Below are 23,371 nucleotides of genomic sequence, written 5' to 3'. Positions count from 1 at the left end.
ATCTAAAATATTTTAAAGAACAATTTTCAAAAACCTGCTTGCCCACCCTTTAACTGCTCTTCTGTTTCCACTACAAATCAGTGGCCCCACACTTGGCCTGACTGCCCCCCTTCCCTCATCTCCTGCTTCACACAACACGAGACCATCACTGACTTCTTCCTGCCAATGGCCAAGCGTGTTTGAGATGGGGTCCCGCCTCCCCCTTCCATTCTGTCTCAGTATAACGGGGTGCCCTCCTCCTGGCCTGGCTAAGCTTCTCACCTTTTGTGCCCTCCTTCTCCCCTAGTCCCAGCCTCCCCACCGTCTTGCTTCTCCTTGCTTCTCTTTATCCATCCATCTCCTTGTTGTTTCAAGTTGTCTTTTTGGGGGGAAAAAATGCTTTCACTATTTATTTATCTTTTTAATTTATATTTGGCTGTCCTGGGTCTTGGTTGTCATGCATGGGCTTTCTCTAGTTGCTGTGAGCAGAAGCTCGTCTTCGTTGTGGTCCTTGGGCTTCTCATTACAGTGGCTTCTCTTGCCATGGAGCACTGGCTCTCGACACACAGGCTTCAGTAGTTGTGGCCCTTGGCCTTGAGTTGCCTGAGGCATGTGGCATCTTCCCGGACCAGGGCTCAAACCCGTGTACCCTGCATTGGCAGGTAGATGCCTATCCACTGTACCTCCAGGGAAGTTCTCAAAAGTTGTCTTTCTGGTGGTTGTTTGCAAGTGAGCTTTTTTTTTCTTGTTTATTGGACATCTATTATATTTCTCTTGTGAATTTTCTGCCCATTCCCTTTGGCTGTTGGAGGGGTGGTATGTTTATCTCTTTTTTTTTGGCTGATTTGTACATGCCTTACTGAGAAGGATATATCTCTGTTCATCGTCTTCTCAGTCTCCTGTGCTGTGTGTCCTTTTGCCCAGTAATGTTGGGCTGTCCCGTCATTGGCCTGTCACCCTCATCTCTTCTCAGCCTTCATGTCTTCCCTCTGAAGCCCAGGCATCCTTGTGGCTTCTGCTACCACCTAACATCCTGACTCCAGAGCAGAAGATAAAATCTCCAGCCCTGAGTACTCAGCCAAATGTCTCCACGTAACTATCACAAGCACTTAGAACTCTAGACTTCTAGACCCTCTGCTCTTTCTGTTATCCCCTCTAAACAAGCTCCGCTGGCTTCCCTTCTCAGCTGAGTGCCAGGCTCCTTAAAAGAATCATCTATACTTAGTGTCTACTCTTCCATCACCTCCATGCTCTCCAGAGGCATTGTGGGTTGGGGGACAGTGATGGGTTCAGGAACCCGAAATCACCATCCCACTCTGTGCCGTGAGCTCCTCATCAAGGCAGCAAAGCGGTTAAACCAGAAAAAAACCCCACAGTTCATACACACAACGATCTATATATTTAAAAACTCACGAGTCTTTAGGGAAAAAAAAAAAAACTATTACAGGCATATTTAGCCACGGAGGAGAGGGTCACAGGCTTTCACGGAGACTATCCAGCATGGTTGTGAAAGGTAATGGAACAACGATACGAAACCATGAAATTTGTTCCATAAGCATCAGTTGATTTCTGCTGTGTTCACCATCCTTGGCTCAACCAGAAGTATCTCTCCTCCCCCGCTCAGAAATTCCTTCCCTCCTCTGCAGGCAGCACCAGTGACATCATGACCAGTGACCACAGCCCTGTTTTTGCCACATTTGAGGCAGGAGTCACCTCCCAGTTTGTCTCCAAGAACGGTAAGTGGTGGGGCAGTTTCTGTCCCTCTCTTCTTCATGCAGACAGAAGGGCTGGGCACTTGTCTTCTGGTTGCAGCAATCAGTTGTCTGCATTAGATAAAAGGCTCATCCTTCCAGGCAAGCCCATGGTCCGCATGTCAGGTCCCTTCGTGTCCAAACCGCACCATGATTTTAGTCCGGAGCGTGTTCTTTCTCTCTTTGGCAAGCGTGCCAGCTTCTTAAAGCCTGTTTTAATACAGTCTTTAAAATTGGGAAAAATAAGTGATTCCCAAGGTGCAGCATAGGTGTCACCAAAGATGATTCTGGGTGGGACATGGATGAACACTTATTAGTAATGCATTTATTTTAACATGTTTTAAATGTGATGCTTCTATGTAAGGCAAGCAACACTGGTTTTCCATTTAGTCTTGTGATGTACTCTTTTATGTAAATACATTTATTTAAGGTTTTAAAGTGAGTCTATTTAAAGGAAATGTTAAGTCAATATTAGGACAGGTGCGTGGTAAGGCAGTAAAAATTGTGAAGATAGGAAGAAGATGATTGCATTTGAGGAAATACTGGAGTAAATAGTACTCTATAGATCTGCAGGTAATTTTGCAAATAATCCAGCTCAGCCGTGGTTGCCGGGCCAGCCTCATCCGAGCAGAGACCTGGATGTCGTCTGCAGCGTGGCCAGCCCTGGGCCTGGGTGACCAGAAAGCCATGTTGTCACCTCCTCTGCCCACTCCCCACTTCCACAGTCAGCAGACAGTAAGGGCTGATCTAGGAGGGCTGAGTGCAAGGCCTAACACAGGTTGGAAAAGCCTGGTTTGCTCCTTGTCCTTTGTGTTAACAAGGCTGGAACCCTGTCTTCCTGAGACACTCTTGCCCGTGGGCGGTTGGTCTGACATCCTTGGCCCAAGCTATGTGACCTTCGCTCTCTACACAAGCCTTGACCCACCATCCTGTCTCCTTCCTAGCTCTGGCCACTGTGTGTTTCCAGAATCTTCCACCCCTTGCTGGCTCCCACCCCTCTCTCTGTTCTCTGAGTTCCTGCAGCATTGATAAAGCAGCCCATGCATCACACCCCCAATGAGGACCGTCATCCCATTCCCAGAGTCAGCCTTGTCCTCCGTCCTCTGCAACTGAGCACATAGTAGATGTTCACAAGCGCCAATGACCAGGATTAGCATCTACCTAAGGAGGGCATGGCCTTGGTGCTGGGTGTTTAAAAAAGAGAGAGGAAAGCCAAGTGAAATAAGACAGAGAAACAAGTAGAAGATATACATATGGTATCAATTATATGTAGGGTCTTTATTAAGAAATGCCAATTTCATATAGAGTACAGTGGTGGTTGCCAGGAGCTGGTGAGGTTGAGGGGGGAGGAGAGGTAAGTCCAAGGTTACAGATTTCCAGTTACAAGATAAATGAAGTTCCAGGGCTCTAATATTCCACAAGATGACTATAGGTAATAATACAGCATTGTACACTTAAAATCTGCTGAGAGTAGGTCCTAAGTATTTTTACCAAAACACGTGAATGAGCAATTAATGATGTGAGATGATGAATGTTATTATCTTGATCTTGGAAATCATTTCAGTGTTTGTGTATATCAACTCAGCTTGTTGTTCACTTTAAATTATATTTGTCAGTTTGTCTGCAATCAAGGGGAGAAAGAAAGGAAAGCAGGAAGGAGGGGAAGGATGGGGGGGCGTGTGTCCTTGCTCTCAGGTGGCTCAGAGTTTGTACAGAAGGACGGGACACTGTTCACAGTCAGTCTCAGGACACTCACAAAAGCATCATCTAAAGGAAGACCACACCTGCAAGCTACCTGGGTACCAGTGAGCATAGGGACCTCCTAGTAAGGAACAGGAGGAACCGTGCCTGGAACGAAGAGCTGGCCTGCCTCACTATGTGAACTTAGAAACAAGATCGATTTGGGCATTTACCAGCCCTCTTTGCCGGAACCCCTGGGGAGGCCGCGGCGTTAAGGGCGTCATCCAGGGCCCGCACAGTTTTGGTGGCAAAAAAAACTGAGCGTAGAACTCTTCCCTCTCTGCCCTGCACCAGCTTGGACTCATCAGAGAGGCTGTTACCCACGTGGGTGGTGGGATTTCAGGGGACACTCTCCCTCTGCTTAGACCCTGGATGCGAGGAGGGAGCTCGGTGCTGCAGGGGAGGAGGGAGGCTGGATCAAAGCGCTCCGTCTATGGACACTGTGGAACCGAACCTCTGCTCTCCCCCACTCCAGGCCCCGGGACTACCGACAGCCAAGGGCAGATCGAGTTTCTCGGGTGCTACGCCACACTGAAGACCAAGTCCCAGACCAAATTCTACCTGGAGTTCCACTCCAGCTGCTTGGAGAGTACGTGCTTGCTCAACTAACTGCCTTCTGGGGGGAAGCGGGCAGGGCCCCTTCACCAGAGCCTGGTCCTTGGTGGCACTTCCCTTCTGTCTCTGGGAAGGCCTTCCTGGTGGGCCTCGGTGGGGACAGGGTCAGAGAGTGGGGCTGTGGGTGGACAGTACAAGAGGACACCCGGGTACTGCGGGGCCCCCAGTGACCTGCGATGCTGCTGCTCCAGGGTCGGGTGGTCCCTGGGGCACAGACGCACCAGGTGGGCAGCGGGGCAACTGCATCCTCTGCCTGCCCCTCCGTGCAGAGTTTGGCCCACTCGTGGATCCCCCAAGCCGGGGCTCTGGCGTGACCAGAGAGTCCTGGGCAAAGGTCCGGAGCTCGTGGAGGCCAGCGCCAGGATGGAGCAGCTGCTGGTCATCACCTGTTCTTCCCCAGGGTCCCCTCCTCTTTCCTGCCTCTCAGACATCTTTCTCAGTTGGTCTGAGCATCTGAAAGCAAGCTGGAGATGGACAGCCTCCCATCAGGCAGGAGTGATTCGCACACAACTGGGTTTAGGCAACAGTCTTTCTAGGTGACATTTCTAGGCAGATTGTCTAAAGCCGCTCCACGATGAAGCGGCCTGTGCGGTCTCTAGCTCTCCCCACGGAGATGGCCCGGAGTGGGAAGTAGGGAGTCAACCCTACAATAGCAGGCCCTGTGTGACGGGATGACAGATGCTTCCAGAAACTGGGAACAAGACGTGGGCCACCTGCTGCAGTGCCATCCCATCTCCCACCTCCCTTCGCCCGCAGACTCCACCTGGGCTCCCCTCCTGGTGACAGATCCGCCTTCTCCCTGAAGTCTCCCCAGGTCCCAGTTCACCAAGCAAGGGCATAGCACTTCCAAAAATGAGGATTTTTGTGCGGGTGTTTTTAATAAACTATCGAGACATTTGCATACATTTCTATGGAAACAGCATGTTAGGAAGCTTAAATTAGCATTTCAAAAGGCTGTTATCTTGAGTGGCGTGGGATGAGCCAGAGCCGTCATGATTCCTAATCTCCTCGCCTGTGATGTGATGATTCCTCCTTAGCCTGGTTTGTGGCAAAGAGGAGCCGAGGGGGAGGGGAATCTCTGAGTCTCCTAAAAATAATTAGACCGTGTCGGCAAATGACCATCCGCTGAACCAAAACAGAATCTCCAGCGAGCCTGGCTCCTCAACAATGCTGTGGCCTCAACAGATAAAAGAGGAGGGTGGTGTCCTCACTGTCCTGGTGGAGCGACCCAAGGAGTCTTCTCTGTCTGATTCTTGTACTGTTGTTCTGAAAACCTGCCTTCTTCTACCCCCGACAGGTTTTGTCAAGAGTCAGGAAGGAGAAAACGAAGAAGGAAGCGAAGGGGAGTTGGTGGTGAAGTTTGGCGAGACCCTCCCAAAGGTAACTCAAGAACAGAGATGATTTTGTGTTCATCAGCCAGAGGTGCTGTCCAGTGGCAGAGCTCCAGCCAGGCAGAAGCAGCTGCCTCTCTTTCACAGTGGTTTATGACACTCTTCCCAGCAGAGGTTAAACGTGGGCTGCATCTTTTGTTGTTCAGTTGTTCAGTCCTGTCTGACTCTTTGCGACCCCATGAACTGCAACACGCCAGGCTTCCCTGTCCTTCACTATCTCCCAGAGTTTGCTCAAACCCATGTCCATTGAGTTGGTGATGCCATCCAACCACCTCATCCTCTGTCGTCCTTTCTCCTCCCGCCTTCAATCTTTCCCAGCATCAGGGTCTTTTCTAATGAGTCATCTCTTCGTATCAGGTGGCCAAAGTATTGGAGCTTCAGCTTCAGCGTCAGTCCTTCCAATGAACACCCAGGACTGATCTCCTTTAGGATGGACTGTTTGATCTCCTTGCAGTCCAAGGGACTCTCAAGAGTCTTCTCCAACACCACAGTTCAAAAGCATCAATTCTTCAGCACTCAGCCTCCTTTATGGCCCAAGTCTCACCCGCAGCTGGCGGCCCCAATATTCCTAGATGGATTTCAGTCCCCTGATAGATCATGGAAGGGGTCTAGAGGGTGTGCCGTCTGACCACGTGATTTTACAGAGAGAGGAAAGGAGGCAGGTCCCAGAGAGGCTTGTTCGTGGTCACCCGGCTGCAGTGACAGACCCAGGACCCACAACCCAAGGCCCCAGTTCCCCTGCAGTGTGCTTCTGTTCAGCCCTGGCTCGAAGGATCACACGAAGGAGTAGAGAAAACTGTTGGCTCTGGATGCACAGAGAACCTGACCTGTCCTTGGCCCCCAGCAAGCAGAGGGTAGAATTGCAGGCAACCTTAGTGGGAACACATTTGTCTTTATTACAGAAAACTGGGACCCAGCACGGCTTTTGTGACGTTACGTTGATGATGGACATGTCTGGTTTCACTCTGGAGACATGTGGAATAGGGCCCTGCTTCTTTAACAGTTAGCAAGGGAGAGGGACAAAGAGGGGGTGTCCAGGGCCGGGCAGGATTTTCACATAGGGCAGGGGTCTCAGGGTCCCCTAGAAGATTCCCTGGAATGTGATGCCCCAAGTGAGTTTTAAAGGACAGCCTCAGGCTAGCGTGGGCAAGCAGGTCTCAGGGGCCTGGGCTCCCGGAACTGGCCTTAACTGTTGATTGGAACCGACCTGTGGACCACACATGAAAAGACCTATGTCCGAGTCCCAAAGTCTTCTAGTCTGGGTATACTTTAGATTGGGGTCCTCCAAGAGGCTGGGGCTTCCTGGGTGGCCCTAGTGGTAAAGAATCCACCTGCCAATGCAGGGGACGCAGGAGACCCGGGTTTGATCCCTGGGTCCGGAAGATCCCCTGGAGGAGGAAATGACAAACCACTCCAGTATTCTTGCCTGGCAAATCCCATGGACAGAGGAGACTGGCAGGCTACAGTCCATGGGGTCGCAAACAGTCAGCACACTTGCACGCTGCATGAAAGAGGCTGGGGCAGAGGTGACAGAAGTCCCCATCTGGTGCTGTGTTCAGGACCCAAGTCCCAGTGGCCCTGGGCTCCAAGGCGATGTCCCAGCTCAGCCCCCACCCCGCCCCGCCTCACCCTCTCCCGCTGCCCCCGGGAAGCACCCGGACAGCGCGTTTCTTACTTCCATGAAGTCGGGAACAATGCCAGCATCCCGGTACCCACATCCCCACTCCTGCCTCTGGCCGGTCCTCCCTGCCCCATTGCCGCCTCCCAGGGGGCTCCATCCCTCCCTCCTGGCTGAGGGGTCTTTCTGGAGCACCCATCTGCTCCTGGCCCCGCTTCCTGCATCCAGTGGGGTCCCTGATGTCAGCTGCTCGGCCTGGCTCCCAGCCCTCTCCTTGCTCTCGGTCTCTCCTGCTCCCCCAGCTTCTCAGGGGCCCCCCTCTGTCACCCCACATCTCACCCTCTGCACTCCGCCAAGGCACCTGACGAGGCTCCCCGCCCCCCACGAGGTGCCGTGTCCCTTGCAGACCTTCTATGTTCAGATTCCACCTCCCGCTCCCCCTGCTGCCCAGTGATGGGGTGGGGGGGCTCCTCTTCCTGCCTCAGCAGCACCCCGGCCCCGGGCTGACTTTGAGCACGTCGGTGAACCGAGTTCTGGGGGCAGCGCTGGAGCCTCAAGAATGGCCCAGAGCTCCCACTGCCATGTCCAGTCACCTGTTCTGGAGCCTTCTGAATAGAGTCCATCCCGTCAGTCGGCATGGACCCAGAGGCCCGCACTAGGGGTCTCTCGGTGTCTGTGGAGGGGAGGGAAGGGGGCAGCCTGCGAGCGTTTTATTAGGCCTTCTGTGTTGGGGTCCACACGAGGAACAGCCCTCAGCTGGGAGGAAGTCACAAGTGGTAGCCAGCCTGCAGGAGCAGGCAGCCTCGTAAAGCCCCTCCCTGTGCCTGCGGCCCAGCCCTGCCCGTGCCCCCGGCCCTGCCCCATGCCCCCGGCTCTGCCCGTGCCCCCGGCCCTGCCCCGTGCTCCCAGCCCTGCCCCGTGCCCCCGGCTCTGCCCGTGCCCCCGGCTCTGCCCGTGCCCCCGGCCCTGCCCCGTGCCCCCGGCCACACCAGCAGGGGCTCAGGGACGGGCTGGAACTTGGGGTCTGTGCCTGCCACTTGCTGAGCCGCCCTTCAGCAGCCCACAGGACCCTGCAGGCCCACCCGGGAGGCTCTCCTGCGGGTGGGCACAGCGCTCCTCCTTCCCAGACAGAGGGCACGCCCTGCGGTGCCCGCTTCAATGCAGCCTCCATCCCGGGGCGGGGGCCAAGGGGAGGGCTGCACTCTTGTTGGGAGTGGGGTGCATTCAGACGTCCGAGTATCAGCCTGGCCCCGTCCTCCCCACCTTGATCGTGGGGTGTGTGGGTGAAGGCATGTTTGGGGTCAGGCTCTCTCCCCAGGGCCCCGGGTGCAGTGTGATGGGTTTGTGGGCTCAGAAAGGAACTTAACCCCACCATACTGGGCAGGGTGGACATTCAGGTACCTTCTTGCTCTCTTGGACAGGAAAAGCAGAGATTCCAATTTAAAAAGAACATCTGTATCCCTTTCCCCATACGTTCCCCTCTCTCTGGGCTGGCTCCCCCGAGGCTGTCCCCCACCTATCCATGCTAACCCATGCTGTTCTCTCTGCAGCTGAAGCCCATCATCTCTGACCCCGAGTACCTGCTGGACCAGCATATCCTGATCAGCATCAAGTCCTCCGACAGCGACGAATCCTATGGTAAGGGTCCCGGGAGAGGTGCTATAGGTACCTGCAATCGAGGCCACCCGTGTCAGGGAGGAGAGCTATCTCCTTCACACAAAAAACCCCCACCTGCCGCCCATCCTGGTCCTGCCAGAGGGACAGTTACCAGGAAGTCATCCTGCTGACCCATCAGGCTCCCGAGAAGGACGCACAGCCCCTCCCATCCATGGAGCCTCTCCCATGTCAGATTCCATGCCAGGCGCTTGAAATCCTACTTGACTGATCTTGACACGACCTTGTGAAGCAGACACTATCCTCTCCATCAGTCGATGAGCAAACAGGCTCAGAGAGGTAAAGTGAGTCACAGGGTGGTAACTGGCTGAGCCCTCATCTGAGCCCAGGTCCACCTGGCACTGCTCAATGCCCAGCCCAGACTGGTTTGAGAAGGCCTGAGGCCCCAACAACTGTCCTAGAGAGACACCATCTTCTGTTAAGATCTTCAGCCCGCCCCTGGCTCCAGCGAGGTGTTAGCTTTGCCCTTGAACTTGGTATGTATAGTGCAGCTAGAGCATGGAGTGAGGGGGCTGGTAGTCAGACAGAGGCTAGAGGCAAGGAGCCAGATTGGCAGCTCCATACAATTCAGGTTAGGGGTACATACCACATCCTGGGGATGGGAGGAAGCCACTGAAGAGTCAAGCAAGATGATAACATGGTCAGCTTTGCAAGTTAGAAACTTAAGAGTTTGCGGTGATCAACATGATGGATGTCAAACCTAAAGGAAATCAACCCTGAATATGCATTGGAAGGACTGATGCTGAGCTGAAACTCCTATACTTTGGCCACCAGATGCGAAGAGCTGACTCACTGGAAAAGACCCTGATGCTGGGGAAGATTGAGGGCAGGAGGAGAAGGGGGTGACAGACGATGAGATGGTTGGATGGCATCACTGACTCAATGGACATGAGTTTGGGCAAACTCTGGGAGATAGTGAAGGACAGGGAAGCCTAGTGAGCTGCAGTCCACGGGATCACAAAGAGTTGGACATGACTGAGCAACTGAACAACATCACCACATGACCACATGATGGATGAGGGAGCCAGAATGAAAGTGGTGACAGTAAAAAAAAAAAAAAAGAGTTTTAAAATTTAACGGTACTGCAAAGGGACATTGTTTGACCACGGGAATCTGGGGAAGAGGGTGGAGGATGGCCCTGCACTCGTGGTTTGAGTAGCTGAGCTAATGTTTCCATTTCCTGAACTGGGGTCAGCTGTGGGGAGGAGCAGGGGAAGGAGACTCAGCCAGAGAAGTGGGAGGAAAATGGAAGACTGGGGTCACGGACTCCATGAGAGCTGCTTGAGAGGAGCAGGTGGTCATGATAGCAAACGTGGCCGAGAGATCGGGCCAAGTAAAGAACCCGCGTCCTGCAGACTGAGAGCCTGCGGATCATCTCTGGACTTGGGAAAAATGTGTGCAGTGAGGGAGTGAGTGGGGAGAGGAGGCGGAGGGCGTGAGGCCCACCAGCATGAGCAGTGAGGTCCAGGGCGGGCGTCTGCTTCCAATGGAAAGAATATACGGTGGTTAATGCTGATCAGTGGAAGCCGGGAAGCAGAAAAAGGCTGCTGACAGAAAGGGTGCCCACGTGTGTCTGTTGCCCACTCTGCAGGCTCTGCCCAGAGCCCTGGGATCTAGGTGCCGTCACCACCCTCGTTGCAGAGGTAAGGAAATGCAGTGACTTGTCCAAAGCCACCCAGCCACTGCTGCGTGACCTTGGACATGAAGCCAGATAGCGCAGCTACAGAATCGTGCCCTCCACTCCCTCCCACCACAGCACTGGAAAAGAGGGTCCCTGAGCCAGGGCAGGGGCAGGCAGAGCCCGAGGAGTCTGATGGAGCAAAGAAAAAGGATCCACATGGTGCCTGAGTGTCAGGAGGTTTGCTTGCAGGAAACAGGCATGTGGGTCTGAGGCTCCAGCTTCCTTTCAAACACTGAGGTCCTCGTTTGTTTCCTTCTCTTGGTGTTCATGCTGACAGTTGGCACATCATACTGATGTGCTCAGACGCTCAGTCATGTCCTACTCTTTCCAACCCCATGGACTGTAGCCTGCCAGGCTCCTCTGTCCATGGGATTCTCCAGGCAAGGATACTGGAGTGGGCTGCCATTTCCCCCTCCAGGGGATCTTCCCCACCCAGGGTTTGAAGCCATGTCGGTCTCCTGCATTGGTAGGTGGATTCTTTACCACTAGCGCCACCTGGAAGACCCATCATACTAATAACTAGGAAAAGTCATTATCCAGCAGTCTCATGTTTATTTGCTTTCACACTCCAGTGTTCATCCATAGGCACATAGATTTCTACATGAATAATTACCACAGAGACACCAGTTATAGTCTGCTTTCCTAACCTAGTATTAGATAAGACACATTTTCCATGATCCTCCAATCCAGCCTTCATGATGATTTCATAATATTCCATGAATTTACTGTATCTTTTTTTTTTTGCCATCTTTCAATCTTTTTATATCCTCATTTTTAAAAGTATTCCTAACTACCACTGTTGAGGCTCTGCCAATTATTTTTGTTAGTACTATCAATAATGCAGAAATGGAGCTCTTTGTGGACATTTTTTTAATTAAATTACGGTTGATTTACAATGTATTAGTTTCTGGTGTACAGCAAATTGATGCAGATATATATCATATATTGTTTTCCTTTATGGTTTATTATAGCCTATTGAATATATCTCCCTGTGTTATACAGTAGGACTCTGCTATTTATTTTATATGTAGTGGTTTTATCTGCAAATCCCAAACTCCTAGTTTATCCCCCCATGCTCCCTTTCCACTTTGGTAATCATGGGTTTGCCTCCTATGTCTGCGAGTCTGTTTTGTAAATATGCTGAACAATACTTTAGATTCCATATGTAAGTGATATCGTATGGTATTTGTCTCTGTCTGACTTACTTCACTCAGTATGAGAAGCTCTAGATCCATTCCTGTTGCCTCAAATGGCATTATTTCTTTTTCTTACGGCTAATATTCCATTGTGTGTGTACACCACATTCATCTGTTAATGGACATTTCGGTTGCTTCTATGTCGTGGCTATTGTAAACAGTGCTACTATGAACATAGAAGTGAATGTATCTTTCTAAGTTAGAGTTTTCTCCTTTTCTCCAGATATATGAGCAGGAGTCAGATTGCTGGATCATAAGGCAATTCTATTTTTAGTTGGGTTTTTTTTTTTTTTTTTTTTTTGGTAATGAGATGCCATACTGTTTTCCACAGTAGCTGCACCTATTTACATTCCCACCAACAGTGGGCGAGGGTTGCCTTTTCTTCTTTGTGGACAGTTTTCAGTCTCCCTCGGCTACATTTTTTCTTTTGGACCATCTCTTTAGGACAAGCTCCCATGTTTCCTGGCTAAAGCAGTGTGTACTTGTAATTGTGATTCTTGGCCCTCATCATCAAACTGATGGCTGTGAAGGCTCCATCTTGCCTTGTTGACCTTCTCATGTACAAGTGTACAGGTCTTCCCAGATCCTTACTGGCACTGAGTGTTCTTTGCTTCCTCCTTCTTTTGCTAGATTCATGTCTGCGAGAGTCCCTTAAGTGCTGCCTTAATTTGCATTTTTGATGACTCAGAAGACTGAACTGGTTTCCATTTAGTGTAATGAAATTAACCAGCTACATTTCTCTTTTTGTAGAAAATGTCTGTGAGGTAGTCTGCCCGTTACTCTGCTGGAGATTTGATTTTTGAGGCGTTCAGATAAAATACCCTCTCTGAAGCTAGCTGCAGCGAATGGCCTCAGTCAGTCCTCTTTCCATTTTTTAAAAATTCCTCTATGCAGAAGTTTTAAACTCTTATATTCTCTTATCTGTCAGTCTTGTTTTGTCATTTCTCACAGTGCTTCAAACCTTGGGAGTTTCTCCTTCTCTCCAGCAATCAGATTAGTATTTAATTCTGGTTTTCTGCTGGATTTTCTATAATTTAATTTCTTGCATCCACTAATCTGCGTGGAGTTCATTGAAGGTTTGAGCTGTTTTCCCCAAATTGCTGAGGAGTTGTTCTGAAAGGTTAGTCCCATAATCCCTGCCGTGGCCACTGCAGCTCTGGGAGGGGGGCTAAATCTCCAGGACAAATGCATGGTGTTTCTCCGGTGAAATGAGGGGGTCTTGACCTGACTACTGTGCTCCCCACCTCCCCAGGCGAGGGCTGCATTGCTCTTCGGTTAGAAGCCACGGAAACTCAGCTCCCCATCTACACGCCTCTCACCCACCACGGAGAGATGACGGGTCACTTCCGGGGGGACATTAAGCTGCAGACCTCCCAGGGCAAGATGAGGGAGAAGCTCTACGGTAAGTGGACACGCCTCATGCCTCCTCAGCGCCGCTGGGCGGGGAACAGTCATGGAACATTCTGTCTGCTGAGGCCTCAAGACGAAAATCCAGCCTTGGAGAGGGCCTCAGGAACAATCTGGCTGAATCCTCTGTAGATTCAAGAATTTCTCTACAGAACCGCAAGAGTCCACATCCCCAGATCACCCTTCCCCGACGCCAGTCAACTCACATCTCTAAGGAGGTGAAGCGTGTGGGTGTCCCAGGTCGTCTGCTCTCACATGAGCCTTCCGGGCCTTGGCACCGCCTGTGAACACCTCCACCAGGAGGGCCAGGGTTGCACACAGACCTGCTGATTAGTCACAGTCTCTTTCCTGGGTGAGGGGTGAGGGAGATTGAAACCACGGCTGCAATTGAGATTAGGATTTCCCACATGTTCCTGTTCTTCCTCGTGGCCACGTGGTGCGCACCCATATACACACATACGCCCTGTATGTGTCTACAGCCTCCCTCCTGGTACCCACCCTGGGCTTCTGCACCTTCTGTATCGCCTTCACATACCATATGCACCTGGAAGCCCCACTCTCATCCTGAGCACATTTCTTTGGCCCTTCCTGATCCTAATCCCAGCCACCCTCCAAAGCCTTCTCTTCTCTGGCAGAGTCCCCTAGCAACCTCTTTGAACCTGAACTCAGTCTTTCTCTCCCCACTATTTGCCACTTGCTTACTTTGGCTGGCCATTGGGAGGATGTGTTTCTTGTGGCTCAGAAAGGACACCAATGCAGACAAGCGTGGGAGCAAATGCTCATCACTTGTGTTTGCTCGCCCCATGTGAAACACCAGCATCAGAGAGTCATTCCCTACTGGTCCCCAAAGAAGACTCTGCTGATTCCCATTAGGCCAGGGGTCCCTAACCTCTGGGGCCTAATGCATGACGATCTGAGGTATTAGAAATAAAGTGCACAGTAAGTGTGTACCTGATTCATCTCGAAGCCACCCCCTCTCCCCCGCCCCAGTCTGTAGAAAAACTATCTTCCACGAAACCGGTCCCTAGTGCCAAAAAGGCTGGGGGCTGCTGCGTTAGGTAAGTTCAGATGTCACATCTCTGAGGTGAGAACTGTCACAATTTCACTGTGAGACTATTGAAATGTGGTCAAGAGACCTAGTAACACAGAAAACACAAGAAGATGCGAATTTGTAATTTTCTCTGAGCCCTGCATACATTTTTTGAAACCTGGAAATTAACACGTGTCCTTCTCAATAGTATCCATCCCATTAAAACCTCCCTGCTTAAAATAAATGATTTGAGAGGCACAGAGCTGCTCAAAATATGTTAATCAAGTCTGTCTTCCTTCTCAAACAATAGATCATTTTTTTCCTTTTCCCCTTCGCTTTAATTCTTCCTCAAAAGTGCTCAAATTAACAGTGTCTAAAATGAGTCAGGCTTTCATTTTATACTTGATGCATGAAACGATCGTCCATTAAATGCCACCTCATTTCTCCTGTCACAATAGCTCTGAGAGCCAGGTCTTGTCCTTGGTTGGTAGATAGAGAAACTAAGGCACAGAGAGGCTAAGTGATTGGCTGAAGGTCACACACCAAGCCAAGTGGCTGGTCCAAGGTGAAAGTGCAGATTCAGCCCCTGCTAAGCATCCGTAAGTTTGTAAATGTGACGGGGTCCTACCATTTACATGAACAGCAAGACAGCAGGACTCGTGCCTGTGAACAGTCTGGCAGCCCCTGGTTGTGGAAGGCTGGGGGCATCCAGGGTGCCGCCTCCCATGAGTGTGCCTCCTGGCTCTGCCCTTGGGAGCTGGTTTCTCTTGCAGGATCTAGACCTGAGGGGGACTTGGTACCCCTGCAGCCACAACCAGAGTCAGTTGTGAAGATGGGGTCCCAGTTCCCCATTAAGCTCGTGAACAGGTTGGCTTTGGGCACTGAGTGCTCTTGCAGCGCTACCTTGTTGTATTTCTTTGATTCGGATCTGCCAAGAAATAGCTGCCGGCTTTGTCCCTTGCTGACACCACCGAGTTGAAGATGCCGGAGGAAATGACAACTCTGGGTCATACGTGCCCACTCTCCCAGCCCTGGAGCCGTGCAGGCATAACTAATCAACCACCAAACACACACGAGGTCTCAGAATCTCTGCCCTCAGGCAGCCAGTACTCACTCTCCAGCTTCAGCATGCCAGTGGAAACCTCTGAGCCATCCTGGCCCAAACCCTGGGGGCTGCACCCTCACACACTCTCACGTGCTCTTTCCTGGCCCCTCTCTTGCAGACTTTGTGAAGACGGAGCGGGATGAATCCAGTGGACCCAAGTCCCTGAAAAGCCTTACCAGCCATGACCCCATGAAGCAGTGGGAACCTGCCAACAGGTAGCTTGGGGGGCCTGGAGGGTGGCTAAGAGCCAGGGCTTCACTGCAAACTAGCCTGGCTTTACAGACCCAGGAGGGGGAGTGGGGAAGTGGAAGAGGGAGAAAGTAAGGACTCAGAGGGAAAGAAAGCGCCAGCTACAAGAGGCCTGTCCTGCTTCCAGCTCTGAGGCTTCTGACCACAAACCCCAGGCTCAGGGGAGGTTGGTGTGAATGCAACAAGGCCAAGGAGACTCTTCTGCATTGCAAAGTTCAGTTCAACCAACACTGAGTACCTCCATGTGTCAGGTTCTAGAGAAACCAAGGCACGTTAGGTGCAGTCCCTGCCTTGGGAAGGCACAGCCTACTAGAAAGACGCCCACTCCAGGAGGAAGCCGCTGCAGAGATAATCACACAGGACGGGTGTCGTATTTCCTGAAGACCAAGGACATTAGCGCTCATGGCTCCAGAGCTAAAAGCCCCAGCCTGTTCCAAGGGGGAAAGTCACCGGGGTTAGGGAGAGCCTAAGGAGCCCTGACGGACACCAAAGGACCCTGTCCTCAGAGCAGTGCTGCCCCGGAGGAGCGTGAGGTATGACTGTGTGCCCCCCCTTCCCCTCACAGGGTCCCTCCATGCAGTAGCTCCGGCATCACAGAAATCATCAACCCCAGCTACATGGGGGTGGGGGCCTTCGGGCACTTGAAGCAGACCCTGTCCCCCGACCAGCAGCCCACTGCCTGGAGCTATGACCAGCCACTCAAGGACTCTGCCCTGGGACCTGGAAGGGGAGACAGTCCCCCAACGCCACCCTCCCAACCACCCGTATCACCCAAGAAGTTTACATCGTCAACGGCAACCCGGGGCCCCTGCCTCAGGACGCAGGAGTCAAGGTGAGTGTCCTCTTCACCGTGACTTCACCCTTCCCTGGCTTTTCACCGCCAGGAAGCCTGGGCCTCGAATAGAAGCCACCTGGGGGTGGGGACATGTGTCCCACTTTGGTCACTGACTCACCCTCAGGGCCTAGAACACAGCAGGTTCTTGAGAAATGCATGTGGAACCTCCAGTTCCTACCCTACTGGTGTAAATTGCAAAGGTTCATTTTTTAATATTCATTTATTTGGCTGAACCAGGTCTTAGTTGCGGCACACTGGATCTTTGGTTGTGGCACGCAGACTCTTAGTGGAATCTAGTTCCCTGACCTGGGATGGAACCTCAGCTCTCTATACTGAGAGTGTGGAGTCTTGGCCACTGGGCAACTGGGGAAGTCCCTTGAAAGGTTTTTTAAAAAACATGGAGAAAAGAAAAAAACATTAAACATACTGCCAAGGAAAAACACGGCCCTGTAAAAACAACCTTCATTGAAAAATACGTTTCTATAAGCAGTAAACGCCTATCAACCTCCCACTCCCGGGAGGGCCCTGCAGAGCAGAGACAGGAATTTCCATGTAGGAGTCCCTCCCCAGCTCCCGGTTCCCCCGGTCTCCTCTCAACCACGGTCGTTCCTGCTCTTAGGTGCAACTTTCCCTTCTGTCCTGTTAAGACCAATTCGAACAAGCAGCATTTGGGACTGGGAATTCCCAAGGGGAGGCGAGCAGTCAGCCCACAGAGGGAGGGGGGTTGGCTGTGAAACTTCAGGAAAAAAACCCAGTGGTGAGAGAAGGCTGGCCTGCATCTAGAATTGGTTCAGGTAGCACGTGCCTGGAGGCTGGGAGCCTGGGAGAAGCCTGCACAGCCCCTGCCCAAACCCGTGAGTGCGCCTCCTGCAAACGCAGGCTCCAGAGCCCTCCAGGTGTCCCGTAACCACAGGGTGTCGGAAATTAAAAGTGCACACCTTAATTAACAATGACTGACAATGTGCAAAGTATCATCAGCATAGGCTTCCTTTGGGGGTGGCTGGTACCGTTTATGATGACTTCGGGGGGACCACTCTGGGTCTATCTTCCCCTCTCTTGAGGTCCCACATCCCTCTTGGCATTTTCTGTCGTGAATTCAGAGTCAGGGAAGATCGTACTATAGAACATGTTTCCCCTCATCTCCTGCCACTCCCAACACTCTCACCGGGCCTGGCTGGAGTTTCCTCTGGCTTGAAGAGCAGTTTATAATTCTCTCAAGTTTTGTTCTCTTTAAAAAATACAACTGGACAGATGAATGGAAGGATGGAAGGGATAGAAGGAAGGAGGATGGGACCAGACAGCGCAGGCTCAGTCTTAGGTCTGTCTCTGTACCTCTAGTTTTCAGACTTTGTTGATAACATCATGGACTCTGGTCTTTCTGTAAGAAACCCAGAAGGAGAAGCAGCCTAGCTTCCTCTCCTGGAAAAATGAGAACAAAAGCCACCGTATGTCCGGTCCTGAGGTGCCTCTTTGGCAAAGATCCTCTCTTTGGCAACCCCAGGAAACAGAGTTAGAAACCACCACAGCGAACAGGGGGATTGTTCAAGTGAAATGTTGTTAAGTCCCCAAAGTAAATGTCTCTTTGTGCTAACCTAAACACAGCACAAGTTCAAGCACACAGCTGGGAACATGGTGGCCAGCAGTTCCCTGTTTTACAGGTGACAGCTTCAGAAAGGGGACATCTTTAGATACAGGGTGGGGTGGGTGCTCAGCTTGCTTCTCAGCAAGGAGGTGATTGGAGGCAAGAAGCTGGGGCTTGCAAGAATGCCTGCAGTCCTCTGCTGCTCATGAGCCCCCACTCGGCCTGAGAGAAGGTTATGGGAAAGGGAGTGTTCCAGTTCTCCTGACACTGCACAACCACCAAGCAGAGTGACCAGCTATCCCAATTTGCCCAACACTATCCCCTTCTTCTGCACCAAGAATCCCACATCCCAGGAAACCCTTAAATCCTGGGCAAACCAGGACAACTGGTCACCCTTGGCCAAAGTCATGTGGTTAGAAAGGGGGCTCTCCTTGAGACTCACAGACTTAGAAAATGAACTTATGGTTGCCAGAGGGAAGGGACAGTTAGAATTTGGGATGGACACAAACACACTGCTATATTCAAAACGGATAACCAACAAGGACCTACTGTATAGCACAGGGAACTCTGCTCAATGTTATGTGGCAGGCTGGTTGGGAAAGGGGTTTCGGGGAGAATGGATATGTGTATATGTATAGCTAAGTCCCTTTGCTGTCCACCTGAAACTATGACAGCATTGTTAATCGGCTATATCCCAATACAAAATAAAGTTTATACAGAAAAAAAAGAAAAAAAGAGAGAAAGAGGGCTCTTCGCAGACCCCGCTTGGTGCTTTGCTCCTTTAGAAAAGAATAGACTCCGGATCTGAGGAGTGAAGTCATTTGGCCCCAGGAATCCACTCTGTATCCTGGGGATGGGCTGGCTGATTCCACAGCCATGGCTACTATGGGAGCTGGTTCCTTGTGACTTCCCATCAAGGAAATAAGACTTTAAAAGCGGTCTTCCCCAGTCTCCCCGCCCCCACCAAACCTCCTGCTCTCTGACAGTGACAGAAGCCCCCTCCTTGAGGGAAGTTTGCTTGCCTGCCCATCTTTGAAATCAGCAAAATGCTCGCATCCAGGGTCATCTTCCTGGCCCTGCCCCTAATTCTCTGCAAGCAGGATCCTTCCTATCTCATCACTGAGAGCGAGCTTCAGGCAGCAGGCCACGCACCTTTCTTTTCTCCTTCTGGCCTCTTCATCTGAAACTTCGTTTCACCCAATCCTGCTTTCACCCTTTTGCCCCTTCCTCTCCAGACTAACTCAGAGCAGAGGTCTTTGGGGATCCAGAGCGGGTGCCAAGGATGGCCTGGAGGGGAGGGGTAGCCTTCTGCTTAGGCAACAGCTTCCAGGTCTTTCCAAAGAGTAATGAGCGACAGCCCAATTCTCCATGTCCCGAAACCCCACGTCTTCTTGTGTCATTGGCCCCAGTGAGAGGATGACATCTCAGCTCTGTCCCCTGCCCACGCCTCCTCCCCAAAGAGTCCATTCGCCGTGGCTGTTCAACTTCTGAGCAGCAGTGCAGCACATGCTCCATCAATACGAGGCGTCACGGCCTGAACGGTTCAGTGCGTTTTCCCAGGGACCCACATTTTCTTCTCTGACCGAGGGTAAAAAGGAAACCATGCTCACCAGGAGCTCTCCAGGGAGAGGGCTTTATGCAGAAGAAAGAACACTGGGTTATTTGGGACTATGGGTCCCGTGAGCACTGATTTCGTCTGGTTCACGTCCACCGCCTATGCCAGGGGCAGCATCTCACACTTGTGGGGCTTCCACGCTTCTGTTAAACGGAGCTTCTGAACTTGGGACCCTCCAGTAGCACAGGCTTCTGTTCCTCTGTGGCTCAGAGCAGAATTCGCTAGTCCCCCTTGCTTAGTGATGCTCTGGTGTGGACAGTTTCTATGATGGAAAATGTCCAAGGAAAGAGTTGAGGTTATCTGTGAGACCATCAACTTAAGAGTAAGAGTAACGCTTCCTTCTCTGTCTCTTTAGTCATAGTGGAATTCACATAACATAAAATGGAAGCCTAACATTTTTCCAATGAACAATTAGGTGGCATTGAGTGCCTTCACTGTGTTAAGGCAACCACCACCTCGATCTAGTTCGAAAGGTCTTTATCACCCCCAAAGGAAACCCCGCAGGCATTCAGCAGTCACTCCCCATCTGTGTTTTTTCCCTGTGCGTCTTCTTTCTCACGCTCCAGGCCCGGCGATGTGGCAAAGAGTGTAGGGGAACCTCTGCCTCCGGAGGAGCCACAGCTGACCAAGCCCGAGATGTTTGAGAACCCCCTGTATGGGTCTGTGAGCACATTCCCGAAGCCGGCTCCCAGGAAAGATCAGGAGTCCCCAAAGATGCTGAGGAAGGAGCCCCCGCCCTGCCCGGACCCAGGAATTGTGTCACCCAGCATCCTGCTCTCCAAAGCCCAGGAAGCCGAGGGCGGCAAGGGGACCGGCAAGCCGGCGCCCCCGCCCGCCCCCTTCCTCAGCCCCACGCCCCGGGTCCGCTCCTTCACCTGCTCCACCTCCGAGGGCCGCCCGCCGGGCGGGGACAAGAGCCAAGGGAAGCCCAAGGCCCCGGGCGGCTCGCAGGTCCCGGTGCCGGTGCCGGTCAAGAGGCCCATCAAGCCTTCCAGGTCGGAACTCAGCCAGCCGCCCCTGCCCGCCCAGGGACAGCGGCCACCCCTCCCGGTCAAGAGCCCTGCCGTCCTGCACCTGCAGCACTCCAAGGGCCGCGACTACCGCGACAACGCCGAGCTGCCCCACCATGCCAAGCACCGGCCGGAGGACTCGCCGCTCAGTCGGACCGCCATGCAGGTGCGCTGCGGGCGCGTGGGCAGGCGGGTGCGCGTGCGCGGGAGTATGCTCGGTGCACCTGCGCGGGCGGTGCCTGCGTGGTCAGAGGGTGCCTGTGTGTGCATGCGTCTGCTGCAACCCACCAGGCTAGGAACGTGCTGTGGTGCGCGTGGGCTCTCATCCACGGCCAGGTATGCGATAGGCCAACCCGGCCCAGGAGTGGGTTCCAAGAAACCCTGCCCTGGGAGCTGCAAAGGAGAAAGGAGGTGAAGACAGGATTCGAACCCAGCCTGGACCCCCAAATCCCTGCTCCTGCAGTTGAAGGGTTAAAGGAGGGGCTATGGGTAAACTGAGTCCTCTATGTCAGGCCTATAAGAATCAGTTCACTCGCTCAGTCCTGTCTGACTCTTTGCGACCCCATGAACTGCAGCACGCCAGGCTTCCCTGTGCATCACCAACTCCTGGAGCTTGCTCAAATTCATCTTCATCGAGTTGGTGATGCCATCCTACCATCTCATCCTCTGTCATCCCCTCCTCCTCCTGCCTTCACTCTTTCCCAGCATCAGGGTCTTTTCCAATGAGTTAGTTCTTTGCATCAGGTGGCCAAAGTATTGGAGTTTCAGCTTCAGCAGTCCTGAATGTTCAGGACTGATTTCCTTTAGGATGGACTGGTTGGATCTCCTTGCAGTCCAAGGGACTCTCAAGAGTCTTTTCCAATAGCACAGAAGAATAAGGCTTCATAAATATAAAAGAGCCCAGATCATTTCTATTTCATCATCATCATTAGTGTTAGTTCTTTAAAATTGCCCAGTGTTTTAGAGACTTCATACTCAATGTCCCCTTCCTTCTTACAAAACAGATTTCTTTTTGAGCAAAACAAATAATGGTTAAGAGCAGATTCTGGAGCCAGACTGTCCTGGGTTTGAATCCCAGCTCTCTACCCCACCCCAGTCTCTGACTCTGGGCCTTGGGCCTCAGTTTGCTCATCAGCCAGTGGATGAACAATCAGTGGAACCTGCCTCATAGGTTTATAGGGAGGGCTAAATTTTGTTATATATCACTACTATATATTACAATTTACATGTAAAGTATGTATTATCTATTACATATTATTTCATATATATTAACATATTACTGTGTATGCACATAACACATACACACATGTATTAGAATATGTGTAAGTTCTGAGAACAGTGTGCTGACTCTCTTCAACACTATGTCAGGGGAAGCCTGCTCTAGCTTGGGGCGTGCAAAGACATGGGGACCTTGAGTTAGCTGTGGCCTGGCAATGATGCAGTGCTGAGTCTTCTGTTCTTGTCCTGCAGTGAAGCCCTTGGTGAGCTGCCAGTGAGACAGGAGCCCAGAAGAGCATTGCGAAGCCACTAGGACCCTCTCCCAGGACCCCTGTTCACTCCTCCTACCCAGCTTCCTGTGCAGGGCTTCGTGTTTTTCCGGAGAGGGCCTAGCTTCTGTGTGGTCAGCACGGTGCACTGGCTGTGAAACCTGACCGTCAATGCTGAAGTTGGAAGAAGCAGCACACCGGATGGGCACCCAACAGCCCGCACACCTGGGCCCCCAGCTCGATCTTGGTACTTGAGACCCAAGAGCCTTGTTGCGGCTCGCATTTTGAAGAAAGGAACTAGAGTGCTGATTCCTGGTGGAGATACAAGTAATAATAATAATATTAATAATAATAATGGCTACATGTGCGGAGCACTCAGCACCTGCCAGGTACCGTGCTAAGTGCTTTATGAACATTACAAGTTGAGTCTTCAGTCAACTAAAATCACATTCCCAGACCGCCCCACCCCCTTCCAGTTCAAAGCAGTATGTCCTGAGTGGTTTGGACGAAGCATTAAAAATGAAGGCCAGTGCCCTCCTGGAATGAGGCAGGGCTTGACCTTTAGGGAGCTCTGAGTGTGTGGTTAATTTGGGCACAGTGAACCTGGCCTTGTCTAGCTTCAGTGATGCAAACTGCTATAGCTAAAGCCGCTGGGATCCAGCCGAGCCCGTGTGAACAAGATCTCTGGGTCACCCGAGTTCTTCAGTCAGAAGTAGAAGGAAAATAAATTCCTGCTCTCCAGTAAAGAGATCCGGCTTCAGCCCACACTGGCGATGCCAGGCTTGTGCCAAGTCCCCTGTGCCCTCCTCCAGGTGGGCAGGCACCGCTAGGCCATGGAATGAGCCGCGCCACGAGCCATATCTTAGCGAGCTGACGGAAAAGTCTTTGCTCTTCCTTAGTTGCTACAGAAAACCAGCTCTCCCACTCGGCTGCTGGGGAGGGTGGGCTTCTTGGTTCCTGGCCCTCAAAGCAGTCTTTTCTTTCTGAACTCTGTGGCTTTTGGCCCTGCTTCCTTGGTTACTAGGAGAATGGACTGGTGACATTTTTGTGTGTCTGTTGCTTTTTGACCTAACGAAATTAATGTAGGAAACCAAATCCAGAAGTGTGTGTGAGTTCAAGAGGATGGGTACGCATCTCACATCCCCACGTCTGTCAGTCCGTGTGACCAATAAATTGTGATTTTTCTCAGCTCCCATCTGTGCGGCATTTTTTCCTGACATCCAGCTACAGACATGCTTCTAGGCTGTTGGGGCTGCTGAGCAGTCGCCCGGGGAGGGGTGGTTATGGAGGTTTGCAGTGGAGATGGGCCAGCATTGTCCCGACAGAAGGGACTCTGTAGAATGGATTTGAAGTTGGCCGAGGACCAGGAGGCTTCCCCTGGAGGCTAAGTGGTAAAAAAAACATCT

General features: G+C 51.9%; 1 protein-coding gene across 2 annotated transcripts in view; it reads left to right on the top strand.

The window, feature by feature from the left end:
• INPP5D (inositol polyphosphate-5-phosphatase D) overlaps window positions 1–23,153 on the top strand; it is a 144,349-nt gene extending 121,196 nt beyond the window's left edge. For both annotated transcript variants that reach the window (XM_020893913.2, XM_020893912.2), the window contains exons 19-27: window positions 1,626–1,715; window positions 3,946–4,059; window positions 5,383–5,465; window positions 8,645–8,732; window positions 12,898–13,047; window positions 15,306–15,402; window positions 16,002–16,268; window positions 20,035–20,644; window positions 21,949–23,153. In XM_020893913.2, the coding sequence (XP_020749572.2) occupies window positions 1,626–1,715; window positions 3,946–4,059; window positions 5,383–5,465; window positions 8,645–8,732; window positions 12,898–13,047; window positions 15,306–15,402; window positions 16,002–16,268; window positions 20,035–20,644; window positions 21,949–21,951 (1,502 nt within the window). In that variant the 3' untranslated portion in view covers window positions 21,952–23,153. The remainder of the gene's footprint in view (window positions 1–1,625; window positions 1,716–3,945; window positions 4,060–5,382; window positions 5,466–8,644; window positions 8,733–12,897; window positions 13,048–15,305; window positions 15,403–16,001; window positions 16,269–20,034; window positions 20,645–21,948) is intronic.
• Window positions 23,154–23,371: the final 218 nt, after the last annotated feature.

This window comes from Odocoileus virginianus, chromosome 5, assembly GCF_023699985.2.
Source record: "Odocoileus virginianus isolate 20LAN1187 ecotype Illinois chromosome 5, Ovbor_1.2, whole genome shotgun sequence".
Taxonomy (NCBI): domain Eukaryota; kingdom Metazoa; phylum Chordata; class Mammalia; order Artiodactyla; family Cervidae; genus Odocoileus; species Odocoileus virginianus.
This window is presented reverse-complemented; position numbering and strand designations above follow the sequence as displayed.